The sequence below is a fragment of the Nipponia nippon genome, unplaced genomic scaffold (assembly GCF_047370975.1).
Source record: "Nipponia nippon isolate SJK-2023a ecotype South Korea unplaced genomic scaffold, ASM4737097v1 scaffold_1, whole genome shotgun sequence".
NCBI lineage: Eukaryota > Metazoa > Chordata > Aves > Pelecaniformes > Threskiornithidae > Nipponia > Nipponia nippon.
The window spans coordinates 101,796,069-101,813,888 of NW_028262290.1; the positions used below are offsets into that span (position 1 = coordinate 101,796,069).

General features: G+C 38.2%; 1 protein-coding gene across 3 annotated transcripts in view; it reads right to left on the bottom strand.

Moving 5' to 3' along the window:
* DCDC2 (doublecortin domain containing 2) overlaps positions 1-17,820 on the bottom strand; it is a 72,433-nt gene continuing 54,613 nt past the window's right edge. Inside the window, exons 8-11 of one of the 3 annotated variants that reach the window (XM_087764896.1) lie at positions 16,594-16,694; positions 4,218-4,571; positions 3,398-3,424; positions 1-3,127 (exon numbers count right to left, since the gene is read on the bottom strand). In XM_087764896.1, coding sequence (XP_087621022.1) covers positions 3,020-3,127; positions 3,398-3,424; positions 4,218-4,571; positions 16,594-16,694 — 590 coding nt within the window. In that variant the 3' untranslated portion in view covers positions 1-3,019. Of the gene's footprint in view, positions 3,128-3,397; positions 3,430-4,217; positions 4,572-16,593; positions 16,695-17,820 lie in introns of all 3 variants that reach the window. The other 2 variants (XM_087764887.1, XM_009475397.2) reach the window with 2 other exon arrangements.

Sequence of the window (17,820 nt, forward strand, 5' to 3'; positions counted from 1 at the left end):
TCTGTATGCTAGTTCTCTTTAATAGCAAATTATTTTTAAAAATAAAACTGAAACAAGAAAACAAGTCTTAAAAAAAACTCAGAACTGCTGCATATAAGCTTAATAAAATAACATTATATAAGCTTAACAAAATAATGTATTTCTCATGTAAAACTGAGTTAAGGCATCACGCACCGCAAATCCAGACAGAAAAACTATTAGCAAGACTACCTGTATGCTGCTTGTTTAATTTCTACTTTAACATCAGAATTATCTGTTATGCATAAACTAATTTCTCTATATAAAAGAACCTGATAAAAAATTCATGTTGTCAGTGTTGTAAGGTGAATGATAAAATGGTTATATCTCTATTTCCAAAAAGTCTGATTTGCTATTCTGAAGAAATATATCCTGTCTTTCTTAGAAAAAAACAGAGGGCAAAACATTTTAAAGGCTGAATAACACTCATAGGGATTTCATGTTCCCATGAAAGAAACTGATCGTATTATATTTCCCTAGAATTTAGTTTAAGCTTTTAAATTACTCTTATTGATATGTGTAAGTCTTTTAAGCATGAAAGACACTGAACATTTGGGGAAAAGGGAAGAAATGACAGAAACTGTTGGCGGACAGAAGCTATAAATAGAAACGAAAGGGAGAAAAGTATCATCATACAAATCCCTCAGTTTCTTCTAAATGTTGTTTCTAGGTTCAACATTTTGAGGCAATCGTTCTCCAAATTAAGTATATCCATCAGATATTTTTGGGTGTCGATTTAACTTCAAACTTTTGAGGATGAAGAACATCTCAGAGGTTATTCAAGTCTTAATCTGCAATAAGATGACAGCAAGTAGAGTCCTGTGTTTGGTACACCATTAACTTCTAGCAAAGAGCGCATTCATAGTAATGTCAATACAAGATTACTGTCATTTGTCTTGATTCAGCAACATATTTAAGCCTATGCTTACTGGTAAGCATATGAGCTATTCAGCTCTAAGTGAGCAAAGACGCAGCATTAGCAATTTTCCTTGGTCAGCTTTCCACAGAAGGTTCAGTGCGTAAATTCCCCTAAGCTCCCCAAGGAGGTGGAGCTGCCTTCTCTGGCTGGTTAAGTATTGTTTGAGGGCTTTTAATGCTACTGCATATATTACTCCAGTGCAGGATTATCTATAAACGTACCTAGAGTATTCCTGCATGTCATTTTTCCTCACTAGCATGCACAGTTATTTTATTCATTCTGTTTGAGGGTGGGGGAAGGGTTGGGTTTTTTTTTACTCCTGCTTAACTTTAAATGTCTTCTTAAATCCCAGTAAATCAAAGATATTTGAGCATAGACTTAATTGCTGTATCAAATAAAAGAAGCATACATACTTGCTTAAGAGCTTGGCTAAATTAGGAGCTTATTTTGAACTGATCACAAATGTAATATTCCCTCAGATCTTTGTCAGTCAGTTCAACGAAGGACACACAAATCATAGACAATTCAGAGATGCCACAGGGCAAACTCTTCTAACCCTTTCCCTATGGTTTTTAACATTATGGTTTTTATACTTACATTGCCAATACTCAGAAACATGCTGAAGGATCTCTACGTATTTCTACTCCATTGGAAAAATATATTTAATAGTTAGTAGAAAAAGTGAAGATGTTTTTATGAGTTTCAGTCATGACAAGTGGTTCTTCACATTCCTCAAACAGTGCTTCAAGTTCAATTTGTGCATAAATGTAATTTTTGTCTTAATGGCATGAAATCAACAAAAATGACATTTAGTTTCTCATAGTAATAATTTACCAGCATTAACTATAAGGATACCCACTATTTCTTTTGTATAATTAATGAAATTATGCTCAGGGCTGTATTTCTATGAACTACAAATTATTCCCATTACCAACAGAGAAACCATAAGAGCAATGGAATTGGTGTCGTTAAGAGAACTAATACTGTGGATCAATGCCTTATTTACTAATGCAAATTAAGCTGCAGCCTATCAGGAGCCAGCTTGCTCAAAGAGATGATGATACACTTCCAACCATTAAGGCTATGTGAAGGATTCATAAATGCAGCAATTGTTGCCGACTTTTACAGAAAACTGGTGGGCTCATCCTAACATGTTTCATATTAAAATGGCTCCATTGACAGCAATGGTTTCATGGCAATTTCAGTCTGAATCCAGGCCTATTCATTTTTTTTTGTTAATAAATTAAATTTCACATAGACTGAATTACAAATCCATCCAAACTCAACTTTTGAAACTAACCTGCTACATACTCTTCCTTTACTTTTTTTTACTATGATAACAATTCACTGTTTAGTGAATCGGTGCAGGGCAATCAACAAAACTTTCTGTAAATGGGAACAAGCTGCAGTATTGGAGGCTGTCTACATACACTCATAGTGCTAAATAAGTGCTATTTATGAATGTAAAAACTAATGAATCTAACTAATATATTGAAAATCCACTACTTAGTAACATTAGGACTGACATCTCATTATAGTAGACCATTTTTTGTGGGCATAAGTCCATTAAGTGAGGAACATATTCTGATTATACCTTAATATTATGCCTGGAAATCATATATATTATGTGGCATTTTAAAGGAAAAACTACATATGCCCTCATTAAAAGTAAAAAATTGTTTCTCTTTTCTGAACAAATCAGCAAAGATGTTTTGACTTTGAATTTGGGTAGGTTTTTTTTCCTTTTTCAGGAACAGTGTCATTTTTGTGGTTATTCTATTACTGCTAACCATCTTATACCACAGAATAGTTCATTTATTTCTAATACTAGTATACAGTACTCTTGTATTTCCCCCCTCAAATTCTATCGGAAAATCTCACCTTGTAAAAATAATTCAGTGTTCTTCTAGTAGCTATCAATGTTTGTTTTCTATATCAGTCCATATGGCATTACCACCTCAAGACTCAATATGTGAGTACTCAACCTATCTTCCCATTGTAAGTTATCAATCACAAAAAATAACATGCTTTATATTTAAAGTACTATAATCTTTCATTTTCTGCTGATCACATTTTTTCTATCTATGCAACTGCAGCATAGTCATTGCTCTGGTCATTTTTTTCACTTTCCTGTGGGCTGGTGATTGTCACCCTTGGATTTGTGGATGTTTTTTCAAGATGGGAATCAACCTAGAGAAAAAGGACAGGTACTGTTAACTTCATTGAGTAACAAAGATTTCACGTCATTTCCATAAAGTGTTAGCACTTCATCCTAAAATTTCCACAAGGTATTCTTAATGTGAAAAAATGTTTTCTGAGAGTGATCACATCAACGTTTTTATTTACCTTATACTTATATACCTTCCAAAGGAGAAAGTACTTAAATTAGAGGTTCCCCCCCAGTTCTTTCATCAAACATCCAGTTACCCACATATCTATTTAAAGTGAATGCTCACTCACTTTCTCCACTTCCATAAATAACTTCAGCTTTTCTAAAAACAAACAAACAAAAAAATCAATATATCAAGCACAGAATAAATTCAGGGCCCAAGAAAATGTCACGTTACTCCACTCTCTTGGAAAAATGTTCTTGTGTGGCATACAGAAACAGAAGAAAGCCCAGTTGCAAGGTGCAAGAAACCATTCCCAGCATCACAAGAAGCAGAAGAAGAGTCTGGTTTTCAGCAGCCTATAAGCAGGCAATATGCATCAAGTTGTTCTGCTTCCAATGCTCAAAAAATCCCACTCTTCCCAGATCTTGTTTTGAGGATCTTGTTCATCTCCACTGTCTTTTCCAATTTCTGAGAAAGGAGATGAAACTTCCACAAAGCAATGGCAAGAGCCCTTTATGAAATGCAACTTCTCTGAAAGTCAATTCATCAAAATAATGAGGCACTGTGGTTTCATGAACACACCCTTCTGCTCTGTCCTAAAGGACAATGTAGTATGGAAATATATAATGATTATGCTTTTCTGGAAATTGCTAGAATTTTTTTTATTACTTTTTTTTCAAAATTCAGCATACTCAGGAAAGCAGGAGATGCAGATTCATCAAATAGCAAGAAACATCTGCTTTCTCAGTTGGAGGGCATATAATGTAATTAACGATGTAACTGATCTATACAGACGGAAAACAGCTTTTCCCACAAACTGAAGTTCTCGTAAATGCTCTCAGGACCTTATCACGAGTGAGCTACTTAGAAACTAGCTGAGAAGTCTATCTGAGAAGGCTGAGATGAATGAGGAACAATAAAACTTGAGAACAAGTGAAAGAATAAACACTCACCTGGTTCTGACTGTCAGATTTCTTTTCTTTTATTTCTTCTTCAGGCTGAAGTTCACCTTGGTAGTTCAAGTGCTCTATTCCCTCACCATTTTCTTCATTTTTCTTGCCATTTAAATGCATAAGTTTCTCTTCCTCTGCTTGGTCAACATTCTCTGTTTCTTCTGCTTCATCTTCATAATTCTCATTTAATTTCTTCTTGTTTTCTTCCACTTCACTCCTTTCTTTAACAGTTTCCCCACTTTCCTCTCCATTCAGTGCTGGATATTCTTCCTCTCCTTTATATGCCTCCTCTCCCCTGTCATTTTCCTCTTCTGCATTTTCTTCTTCATCTACAGTTTCTGCTGGCCTCTGGTGAAAGGAAAAGCAGCAGCGTTATGAGGCATTTTTAATCAGAATGCTCCACGCAATTCTGAAACGTGACAGACATCAAAATCACAATTACATCATTACTGGGGAGTAAGTGTGCTGATTTGAGGTTTGTCTACATGGACAGAAAATGACGCTCCTGTACTAACACCCCATAACGCACTCTTATTCTACATTAAAAAGTGTGTTAGTGAGATTTAAATGTATTGCACTGGGTTAATCCATTTGACCATACTCAAAACAAGTGGAATGAGCTAGATTTAATTAACACAGCAACAGCTATTTTGTTCCAGCTATTCCAGGGTCTCCGACATTCAAGCATTTAGTATGCACTTGTTTATAAAATCCTGTCACAATAAAATATCATACATCACTAGCCCACAAACTGTTCCCCAGGAAGCATTTTACCTATGGACCAAGCCATGCCATGCCAATTGGCTCTGTTGTGCAGCCTGTCATCTTTGCATCCACAGAAAAGTATCAAGGGAGATGAGGTAGACCTACTGGTCACTTCCACAACATCATTCCCCTTCCCAAAGACCCCTATGTAGGGTGGCATGGTTAGGATTTATTTGACATTTAGCAATTCATTTTTCCTACACAGAGTCGGACCAGCAGACAGGAGGAACAGGATCTTGTCCCATATTGAAGAACAGTAAGCAGAAACTCACTGTAGATAAAGCTGCTAGCAGCATCACTTCATGACAACCTGGAAGACTGATGCACATACTATCTAGTTTTTGTCATTTATCTTCCAGTTTCAGCTTTGAAGATTCACCTGACTATTCAGTGAACCAATGCCCCTGCTGCCAAGATGACTTATGCACTCATGCTAAAGTTTGAATGAAAATAAAGAGAAAAAGCAAATCCCACAGGAGTAACAGGGTGTCTACCTCCCACACAGCCTCATCAGACTCTAAATCTAAAGCAAACAAGCTGAGAGCAATAGATTCTCTCTTAATCAAAAGTGTTTGGAATTTTACTATCATTAGCAGCTCTTTTAAGCAGGCAGCTATCTGCTACAGACCTGTAAGTTGTCTTCTAAAAAATCTCTTTCCCTCACTAATACTAACATTTCAAAAGAATTCTCTCATCACCTTCAACATATTAGTAAAAGCCAGTTCTGCAATACCAACAATTGACTGAAGACTCTTTATGAAACACCTTGCTTTTGCTTTCATATCTAAGTAGCAACATAAGACAACTTTATTATGCCAGTGCACAATACCGCATTGACACAGCTTCAAAAAGGACAAGTTATTGTGTTGTAATAATCCATAGAATGATAAATTACTAGAAATATTACATTGTTACCTGACCAGATAAATAATGGCTCCATAAGTAATTTTTGAAGTACAGTAGTCTCTGTGTGTGTTTTATTCAAGCCTTCCTGACTCACTTTCATCTGGTAACATCAAACTGGCCTTATTACCACTAAAATAAAAATTAAACAAGCCAAGTCTTTACAGACACCTTCAAAGAAGGCACCATCCAGAGCAAACTTGAGCCAACTTTGGTAACCTCCAGCACATAAAGATAGCAAAGAATCTGTAGATCCATAAATTCTCAGAAGTTACCTGTTAGTCTTACACATGTGACCTGCTAATTCGTTTTCAGTCTGCTAAGGAAATTAGCAGCTCTGGATTCTGACCAGAAACAGGGGACGGTGGGACAAATTAAATGCACCAGTGTAGAAGCACAACGGACATTTGAGGGGCAGTAACTTCGTAAGGTGCTGTGCTAGCTAGACTCATTAGGCCTTATCTGCCTAAAATAAGAGTGGATGCAAACTTTTTAAGAGTCAAAACTGAGTAACACAGAAGATAAACACAGCGTTATTGAACCGTACACAGAAACTCACTGGAAGCTCACAGGGAACTGGCATGAAATAACATTCAAATTTCAACTAATTTAACTTGGCCAGTCAAGCTAAATTGCCTGAAAAATAATAGTACAAAACAAGATCAGTAAAACAAATCCCATCAGTGCAGGTATAATGTTTTTATAGTAACTGAAAATTTCAAGATAGCTGAGCATATTACTACAACGGTTATTACTACTACAAACAAAAAAAAAAAGTCATGTTACAGATAATAATTGGAAAGCAAAATGCATTCTTCATTTAATCTCCTTTCAAGCTGCACTACATTAGAATGGACATTTCAAACAAGTTAATATCAACATTGATCCAGAGGAAAAGACCTTCTGCAAGGTAATCTAAAATGCAGTATGGTTCCCACTGCATGCAGAGTCATAGGTAGGCTTGGAAATGTGAATATGACCACAGACGATGCACTTCAGAATGCACAGCAGACCGAAGACAGGACTGTAGGGAGGGAAGTGAAGGCCAAAATCACCCACCAAATCATACATTGCTTTTTACATAAAAAGCATGATACTTTCTACTGTATCTTATTGATCTACTAGCTATGCATAAACTAGCATTCTGTATTTTAAGTACACCTTCTTCACTGAGAAAGATATATACTTAGCAAAAGCTAGATTTTTAATATTTAGGGAAAGAGAATGTTTATGTGCATATATACATGCAGGGAGGAAAACAGAAAAAGGGATAAAACCAGAGGTTTTTATGGTCCAAAGCCTGTAAAAGCTGCACGTGCTTAACTTTGCCTTCTTGAACAGTTCCAGTGATTTCAGTGAACCCAAAATAGTGAGCTAAAGCCTACATTAAAGTGCTTGCTGGGTCAGGGTATAATTCAAAGTCCCCTGGGGTCAATGGGAACCTTTTCATTGAATTCAATACACTCCAGCCATCCCTCCACCTACAACTGTACAAAATGCCTACTATGTATACATCAAAGTTACGGCAAATTGCTTCTCTCAGTCAGAATAACTCAGGATGGGCAAAACAGGTATGCCGATTCAGACCTACATGTCCTTGCAGAAATTATCAGACTCATTTTTAGAAGTCAGCAATGATCTTGTATACTTAAGGAAAAGCAGTGACATTTCACATCTTGGTTTTTAGCTTTTCATCAGTCATCTTTTAAATAACGAGAATATTCCCAGTAAGGGCTTCCTATACAGAATGCATTGTCTGGATAGTCAAGACAGATGTGGGACTTTGCTGCTCCTCTTTGCACTCAAGAAGTCAGAGTTTGGCTTTCAGCCAGCATGTTGGCTCACAAGGAGTCGTACAAGTATATTACATTTGGGACTTCGGTAAAAGCTCAGGGCATAGCAAATCATGAGAACCAACTATATCTCCAGGCCTGAGTGACTGAGGTCTCTCACCACTTTGTAACACAACTAAATGAACATGAGCATCAAATATTAATACCAACATGTCAACATGAGAGATTCCAGGACCATAACAGATAACAAGGGGCACTTCAAAAATTCATGTTGGGAGCATCCAGCCAGTTGTAGCCCAGGGTAACTAAACATGTATACTGTAACGAACTACAGAATAAGTGTTCCTGTGTTACTTTAGTCCTGTGTCCACATCACAAAAAACAGCAGCACAACTTGAACCTGACAGCAATAAACCTAGGACCGGAGAAGCATGAGGTGATTATATTCTTATTCCTTGAGGTAATTCTCATGGAGAACTAAGTGACTTCTAGGACAGGGCACCTTTCTGGTGGATGTGATGGATTACCGTCATTCCTCCTATAGTCAGAACTACTCACAGTAAGGTTTGTAATTTTGCCATTTGTATGGTTGCAAGAAAATAGGAAGTAACCTTCTTTCTGGTATTGCTGGCTGCATCTTTTAAGTGAAGATGATGCTCTTGCAGTTTCCCAGTTGAAAGTACAGTACGTAGAATAACTAGTCTTCAAACCATTCCTTCATGACTATGAGCACAATTCTTTGCTTGTCATGGACTAGCAATAAAAAGACTCACTGACAAAAGACTTGTAAGTATATATTGAAAGGCATATTCAACCAAAGACACGTAGAACAACTGAAGTCATTCTCAACTTCATGTGAAACATGGACTCAGCTTGCCTTCTGGAAATCTCCTGACTTACCAGCAGATTGATGAGGAATAGACTGAATTTCATTTTGCATTCAAGAAGTATGACTGCTTGATGGTATTTTTAATCTCAGCAAAAACAGAGCGTTTAAAAAAGAAAGATGTATTCTAATTACACTCATCATGCTATCATTCATTAAGAGCCACATTACCAAATGCTATCATCATTCAAAAGCAATAAGTCAGGAAATCTTCAGACATTGAAGCATTTGGCTGCTTTTCCTCTAGGGATGCTAATGTAACCTCTCAGAAGGTTTGTACATGACTGATACTAGAATATTGAAAAGTGAAGTATCGCAAATCATTTAAGGCAGAAATTATTTTGTACCATTAACATAAAGCATAATTTTGCTTTATTGAAGACATTTGGCAATGTTTACTTGGCTAATGGTCACAACAGACAAACAATGAGGTAGACAACAAAAATCTTAATGGTCACAAATACCGACATGAATACATCTCACAAATGCAGCATCAGGAACACTTAACTTTGATTGCACCAAACCTCTCCAGAACAGAGCTGCCCCTGCTCCTACCCAGTCAGGAACGCTTTGTATCTGCACTGCACGGATTCCAATAGCAAAACATTTTGTTCCCGAACCAGATAGGGTTGCTAAGTGACAGCAGCCCTCTTTTCTGCCACATCATTTACAAAACCCAGGCTCTTAAAAACAAGCATATGAATAGTTAAGGGTTCATCAGTCTTACACATCCCACATAGTAAATGCGCTGTTGTTCCTGAAGGCAAAAAAGTCTTTATCCCCACAACATTTAAACTCCAGCCTTTTTATGAGTTGGATGCAGTATTTATTTAATTTTTTTACAACAAATGCAGCACTGGAGTCCAGAGTCTAATTTTTCATAAGATCAGAGCACTCAGAAATCTAACTGGAATGAATGGAAACAATGTAACTTCAAGAGTAGAAAAAACAACTTTTCAAACTCCATTCCTCAGTTTCATTGTGTGGTAACTGGAAGCATGCACAATTCCTTAATCACAAGATGGCCACGACAGAGAAGAAAACATCTGATCAGATCCTTGCTTTTTAAAGATGTACCTAAATCAACAATATTTTTCTCCATCTATTTCACTGACAATCATGTCTAGTTTTTCCATAACATTTTCCACGTGTACATTAAAATTTACCTAAACTTCACACCCTACAATACAGTATGATCTGTTCAGCATCCCTGTAGACAATGAGAAGATTGATAAGCATTTAAAAAGAAGCCCTACTGAGGTTGCAAAAATACAGTAATTATTCTTTTTTCAGAAACAGACTCTTCTACAGTGAATGAAAAATGCCTTAAAAGTTAAGCAGTTTGAGAAATTGTCTGCTCTCAATTGCTAGATTTTTTCAAGATAGGTACACACAGAGAGAGGTAACTTTTTTCAAAGTGATATCAACACCAGTTTTACAACAGAACTGCATTTGCAGGCTTCACTCGGAAGAAGTGAAGGCCGCACAGGCCTTTAAAGAAAAGATCAGATCCTGCTGCTACAGCTTCAGAAATCACAGTCATCCAATGCAGAAACTAAGGGAAGATCTCTGTTCTCATGCTGAGCTGCAAGGAACCAACCAGAATAAGTTTCCCTATCTCACAAAGACAAACAATAAAAAAATTAAGTGTAAATCAGTGGAGCTGAAAGAACAACATGCAGGGAAAAATCTTATCTGCTTGTCGACACTCAAAATCCAGAAGGCTTAAATTACAGCTCCATCATTTGTAGTGAAGTTCGAGCATAAAAACTTTTGCATGTATTCTTTCCAAATGCCATTTTGAAATCCTTACTGATGTAGTGCAAAATGTTTCCTCATGAAAAGTTCCAGCCTTTTTAATCAAGGAATGTCTCTTCAAGCAGTCAGACTGTTTTAATGTTGGATCAATGCAAGCTTTAACATTTTGCCTTTAGCAACAGGGAAGGTAAACATTTTGTTCTGTTCACTGAAGTGAATCTTGAGTCTCTAAAGAAAAATGCATACTCCATAATGAAAACTGCAAATGAAAGGTGCAAATTTTCTGCTACTGATGATACATTCCAGCTACAGAGAGAGCACCTAGGGGAGCTACGCAATCTCACATCACATCACAGCCCAGGAAATGGGGAATAATGAGTGGCATCAGGACTGCATTAATCAGAGGACATGTCTGTAATAATGAAAAGCAAATGGCAACTGAAAGAACCAAGAGTGTGAACATCTGCAAAAACACCCAAATCAGTGCCCATTAGACAAGTTTATCATCCAGTGATTTTTCCAAATAAATACAGAAAGAGAGAGGGAGATAGAGATGATGAATGTGGAGGGGAACATTCCTCCACCCCGCCTCGATTCATTCTACATCACTTACATCTTAATAGCCAATATCATATACCCCATGACAAAGTAGGCTGGCACAACAACATTCCTTGTAGGGATCACGCACTGGACAACTTCGTATCTTGTAACTCTCACACTTACCCCACCTCCCAGGGGCTCAGTGTGGGAGAACAACCACCATGCTTATGGAAATGGATGAACCAATGCAAACTTGCAGTGTTATTTTAATACTATTACTACCAACTGCTGCTTTTGTATTTCACAACTTTTATAAAATTAAAGAGAAAGTAGTAATTTGTTCTGAAAGCTTTAGAAGTTAGAAAATTTTCTGTCTCAGAAAGAGTTACTTTGAATATATTATTATCAGCAAACTCAAAGTGACACACTTAATTACCATTTCAAATAAGAAACTTGTATTGTTTTGCTGCCTCCCTACCAAGAACTGCAATAAACACACCTTGTTCCCTTGCTATTTGCACAACTGATTTCATAGACTGTCATCAGTTCCCATGGATGTTGACACAGTGATGTAAACAACCAACCTGGAGTAAGTCTGCACGTCAAAAGAAGAAACTATCCATTTTGTATTTGGAAGCTGAAGTCTCGGAACAGAATATAGAACAGAAGGGCATGATTTGGTTTTAGGCAAAACACTGATTTTTCCTCCTTGATGTTCAATTACAACTGTCAGCTAGTCTGGAGTAAAGCAAACCCTGTTCTTTTAATGTGTTCTCAGCTGGCAGACAGCATTTTACAGAACAGGACATAAGCGGGTGTCTAGCCAGTATTACACTAAGTTTAGTTAATGGCTAATCTGGCATTTGTTCAACCATGCACTTCAAATGGCAAGACAGAGAAGGTGCATAAAAAGAAAAAAGACTAAGCTCTGTCTTCACCACCTCATTTATGTGGCTGATGGAAATGATAGCATATCAGAAGTGTCAGCATTCTAGTGAAAGCTGACATGTAAATATTTATGCATTATGCAAGATAGTCAAGCCCTGGCTGGCTGTCCTTTTCCATATTTCTAGCAATAACAGAAACTGCAGTTCAGATAAGAAAAAGCTATAAAGCTTTACATCACAGAACTTAAAACAATTTAAAATGGTCATTAATAAGAACCTGAACATGTAAAATGCTAAATGCTTCCAAGGTCTGAGTAACCTCAGTTATCTGAGAATAAAAAATACTCAGTGCTACTCAGAAGGACGTGGCTTCTTGCCAGATTACCTAGGAAACTATACATGAAGCTTTAAAATGAGAAATAAACCATGGCTTGAGTTGTAATAAATTTTGGTGCTTTATTTGGCTTTTCTGAAAATATGAAAACCAGATTATTAATAGTGCGCAGTTCTGATTTTTTTTATTCCCCTCCACCCGCCCCCAAACACACCTGCTTCCAGTTCCTTGTCCAGGTAGCAAAATCAGTTGGTAGCAACTGAAAAATATTTCCATCTGAGGATGATGCATGGGCCTTTGTACATGAGCTTAGAGGTATTAAGCAAGCTCCTAGCGTTGCAAGCTTGCCAGCACAACCGATGCTCACTGGCAACTCTATCAACAACCACAGCTACCACTGTCAAGTACAGAAGTGGCAGTGGAGAGTTAGCTATTCTCCCCTCCTTAGTGACAGTCACCATTTTCTGGCTGAGGCAAACTGGTGAGACCCACTGGCAGAGAGGTTGCCCGTAGCATCTCTGTGGAGAACTAAGGCTGCCACCTCCAGGGCTCTTGGATTTCGTATGAATTGCAGTCAGCCTAAAAACTAAGACCTGACAACACAATTTACACTGTCTAATGCTTTACGGTACCCAGAGGAATTCTTTATGCACCTTCAGAGGCCAATAAACAGGCTAATCATTTCTCAATTTGATTATTATGCTATCAAGACCAGGGCAGGATATACTTCAGGATGTCATAAGAAACAAAGATTAAGACGACAGGCGGCATGTTCTTCCCCAATGTCAGTACTATCAGTACAACCCAACACATCCTAATTATCACACCACCTCACAAGGACAACTGCAATTAACAGGGCTGATGAGCCCAGTGGTGTTTAGCACATAAGTCTCTGAGGCCGGGGCAGGTATTTGCTGTGAAAAGACACAGCTGTAGTATTCCATATACCAGGGATCAAGACAGTCATGCTCTTGTCTCTTTCAATCACTTGATTCATGCATCTTCAAGAACAATATCTATAAAATAGCTGAGCAACACTCCTTCCCATTAAAGTGAATAAATCACTGAGAATGATCCTTCTTAGAAACAGCAGCCTAAAATAAAATTGAGAGATCCAGATTTTTTTTTTCAGATGTGTATGGTGCCATTCTTCAAAATGGCCACAGAAGCAACTTCATATGTGGCTTTTGTTAATGTACAGATTGGTATTGCAGGCAGAAATTAAAAGAAAGTACAAGATCATAAAACTTCTGTCTACTTTCTCCTCAGGCATTTTTTAAAGGCAGAAGACAAGAAAAATGTATATGTCTAGTATTCTTTTACCCAATTCAAATAAATTGAAAAAATCAGCCAGCTAAATAGTAAGCACAAAACCCAAAAGCTTACTAAAAAGAAAAATTGATTATAGGACTGAAATAATCAAAGATGAACAAATACAGAATCACAGAAAAATTAGCTTGGAAGAGACCTCTACAGCACTGGTCTCCAAACTGTTTTGATTGCACACCCCTACCAGGAAAAAAATTTTGAGCATGTACCCCCAATATATGTATATTTACTTATTTATAAATTATATGCATGTACTACTGAAGTTCTAACATTTTCTTGCTGCACTCCAATGGATTGTCTTTCATACCCCCTGCGCTGTGCACACTCCACTTTGGAGACAACTGCTCTAGAGATCATCTAGGCCAGTGCCCTGCTGGATCAAAGTAAAAATAGGTTGTTTGAGGACCTGTCCAGTTTAGTTTTAAAAATCACTGAAGATGAAGATTCCCCACTCTCTATGGACTGGAAAGTGCTCACAGTTCTCACCGTTGAAAACATTTTTCATATGTCAAATTAGTACCTTCCTTGCTGCAAATTCTGACCATTACCTCATCCTTTCACTGTGCAACACAGAGAAAAGGCTGGCTCTGTTTTCTCTGTAACTCTATCTGTAGCTGAACAGAACAATTTGATCTGCCTTCTCTTGCTTAGTCTTTAAGGTGAAACAAACCCAGTTCCCTAAGCTTCTCCTTGTGTCATAGGCTCTAGCCCCCTAAATGTTTTAGTGTGTTGCTGTGCTGGACTCTCTCCTGTTTGTAAATACCTCTTGTACTAGGAAGGACTCATAACTGGACAAAATATTCTAGATGCAACCTCAGAGGTGCCAAGTCAAGGGAGATAATCCGTTCCCTTGATGTGCTGGCTGTGCTCTTACAAATGCAGCCCAGCCTGCACAGTCAACCTTCATCACCAAAAGGGAGCACTGCTGACTCATCATATGGCCCCTCCTGCCGAGTTGCTCCTTAGCCTACCCACGCCAACTGTACCAATGCACAGTTACCCTGTCCCAGGGACCCCCCTTCATATTTCTTTGTTGAACTTCATGAGGCTCGAGTCAGCTCATTCCTTCAGCCTGTTGAGATCGCTCTGAAAGGCAGCCCTGCATATCACCTGGTAACGACAGTGTGGCTTTACTACTGAGCCTGGATACGACTGCATCCTGTGCCATCATCCATGTTACCGATGAACGCATTAAGAAGTATCAGACCCAGTATCAAACCCACCATCCATAAATAGGTGCCAGTTAAATTTCAACCAACTGACCTTTTAAGTTCCATCAAGCCAGCCAGTTTTTCATCCACCTTGTAGCCCACAAATCCAGTCCCTGCCTTCCTTAAGGATATCTTTCTCCCCATATCTACCACACTTCTTCCAATTTCTCCTACAAATATGGAAGTCTATGCTGAAAGCAAGATAAATGACAATAACTGCTCTCCCTTCATCCATAAAGCCAGTTATTTCATCACTGAGGCAAAGAGGTTGGTTAAGTATGATTTGCCCATAGGAAATCCATGTTGGCTATTCCCAATCACAAGCATCAGTTTCTATTTCTCAACAAGCTTTGGCTTTCCGAATTTCATCCCTGCATGCCCAGGGAATGTCTCAATACTGCTCCTTAGCAGTCCATCCCTTCCTCTACCTACTACACTTTTAGTGTACCTACTACCTCTTTTAGTATGAGGTCAGGAGTCTTCTGTTCAAACTGGCCTCCTGCTATGCCTGCTTGTTTTCTTGCATATGGGGATATTTCTTGTGCTTTGAGGAAGATGCCCTTGGAGACCAAGCAGATCTCCTGTGTTCCTCTGCACTTCAGGGCAACCTTACACAGGATCCTGCCTGCCGGTTTCCCAAAGAAGCCAAAGTCCACTCTCCTGAATTCCAGGATTTTTATTTTGTTATTTGCCATCCCCACTTCCTTCAGGGTCTTAAACCTTATCGTCTCATGGCCACCGCAATGAGGCTGCCACTGACTATCACATCCCCAACCAGTTTCTCTTTATTCATGAGTAGCAAATCCAGCAGAATGCCTCTCCTAATCATGTAACCTACTACTTACATCAAAAAATTGTCTCCAACACAGTCCAGAAATCTCCCAGATTGCTTGTACCCTGGGTAGTTAAAGTGTATTTCAAAACATCTATTTTTAACTCCCTCCCTCCCATTTGTTTACAATTTCACATTAACAATTGTTCCTCAGCACCGATCTAACCACCAGGAAGTCAGAAAAATGCTCAAGAATCCTTTATGTTGTTGGGATGATTTTTAGCCTGAGAAATCTATTGGGTAAACTGTGATTCCTTACGGTGCAGCATGGATCAGAAATATTATCTTGTGGCCTAGGTGGCTGGCCCCAAGCCATTATCAACAGACACCAAAAGCACAATGCAACATCTTGTGGACTGGACACAAAGTTGAACAAGGTGGCAAATTCCTACAAACACGTAAGATGAAAAAGAGGACTGTCTTGTGAGCAATTCATTAGCAGAAAAAATAAAAGGTAAGTTTTCAGCAAATAATTTAAGCAGTTCTACTCTCCACTTCATTGGAATGAACTTCAGCTTACCTATTTGCCGTATTATTTCAGATTAACTTCAGCTTACCTATTTCCCGTATTATTTCAGTTCACAGGAGTTTCTTTTAAAAACAAATCAAAATGAAACAAAGAGGATATAATCTTATGTTTAGTTGTCAAGACCTATTTATAGCATGTAAGCCTAATGATGAAAAAGTTGGCCAACTATGTACCCTGTTGTTCCAACAGAAGAAAGTGCTGGCAGCTTTAATAAAAATCAGACAAAGCCACACCTGTTTGTGGTTCACGACTGCAGGAATTCTGACCTTGATTCTGTGCCATAGTCCCTTTACACTGCTCCACCAGTATAAAGGGACTGTGATCCAGGTGGATCTATTTGGTAGGCAGGGAGTCCTGATTCTCTAAGGCTCTATAAGGGCTCTCAGAGCAGTTCTCAAGGTGACGTATGGTATGATGAAAAAGTAACTGATAATTGACACATTGACAGAGAAAGGAAGATTTCCTAAAGCTGCCATAAGAAGCCATATCGTTGAGCTCATCCCCACAGAATTATGCTGTACGCTTGAAATAAACCGGGGAAAGAAAAACAACACACAACCTCTGATCCTAAAAAAAGCCATTTATCTAAAGCTCGATCAATACCTGGTCCAGTGGAACTTCCACACGAGTATCTTCATCTTCCTGCACTTCAGCTGCCCCCCACATTTCAGACTGCTCTTCTCTGGCTTTGTAAATACCTTCACCTACAATGGGAAAGATACAGAGTGGAAGGAAGTGAAATGCAATTGTGACACTGTGTGGCACAGCTACTGAACTGCATTCAATTTTGTTTCTGAGAGCAGGTTTCTGAGCTGATCCACCATTCACTATACAGTCCTTTTAATGAAGTTTTCAGTGTCCCATTGTTGTTAATTTGTCTTCCTTTCCTTTTTAATAACAAATACTTACATGCTACACCATTTGGGGAAAGGAAAGGAAACAGAGAATGAACAAAGCCCTGGATCTGAAGTTCCTTCACTTTTGGTGAAGGTCAGGAGTAAATCTGAACTTAATACATTACAACAACATATTACTTCTATTTCTATAGTCATTTATAGTACCCTCTAGTAATTAGCATTATAACACACATCTAGCAAAAATCTCAGGCTCTGAATCAACAGTAAACATGGTGAACCAGGAAAGGAGTAAAAGATTAACAGAAACAGTGCTATTAATGCTAATCCCTACCCTTGGGCACGTGCAAGTAGAATTATACCTGAAACTTCACATCCACATTAAAAAAAAGCACATACTTCTAGCTAACAAGGTTAATGTTTACAATGATGTTCAATTTTGCAAAGATTTTACACCACTTAGAGTAATTTTTTTCCCCCAAGTGTAAGTAATAACTAGGGGTCTTCGAGGTTTCTAATGTGGGTCTTTCAGTATCAGCTAACTAGGAGAGTGAAGACAGGTACATACAGAAAACAAACAATTTCCAAGTGACACACATTCCTCTCTCCCTTCCCCCCAAACTGAAAACAGTCCAGAAATTAAAAGCACAGGTTACCCCACATCATCTCCCTCTCTCTCCGTCTACCTAGGAAAGACAGATGGTCCTATGTTGACATGTTCATATCCAACATAATAGGTAACTACACTAAGAAAGAGGAAAAAATATTGTGCTGTTCTGGATTGTCTCTTAATTCTTCATAAAAGGATGTGAACTTGATAATATCAACAGACCATGCAAACTGATCTACATTGCTGGACACTGGTAAATAAACAGCCCTAGTGAAGCACTGAACCATTCACAGAACCATTGAGAAAGAGGAAAAAGAATGGATAAAAAAGCAAGACTTAGGGAAATCCGGAGTCCACCTGCATGAA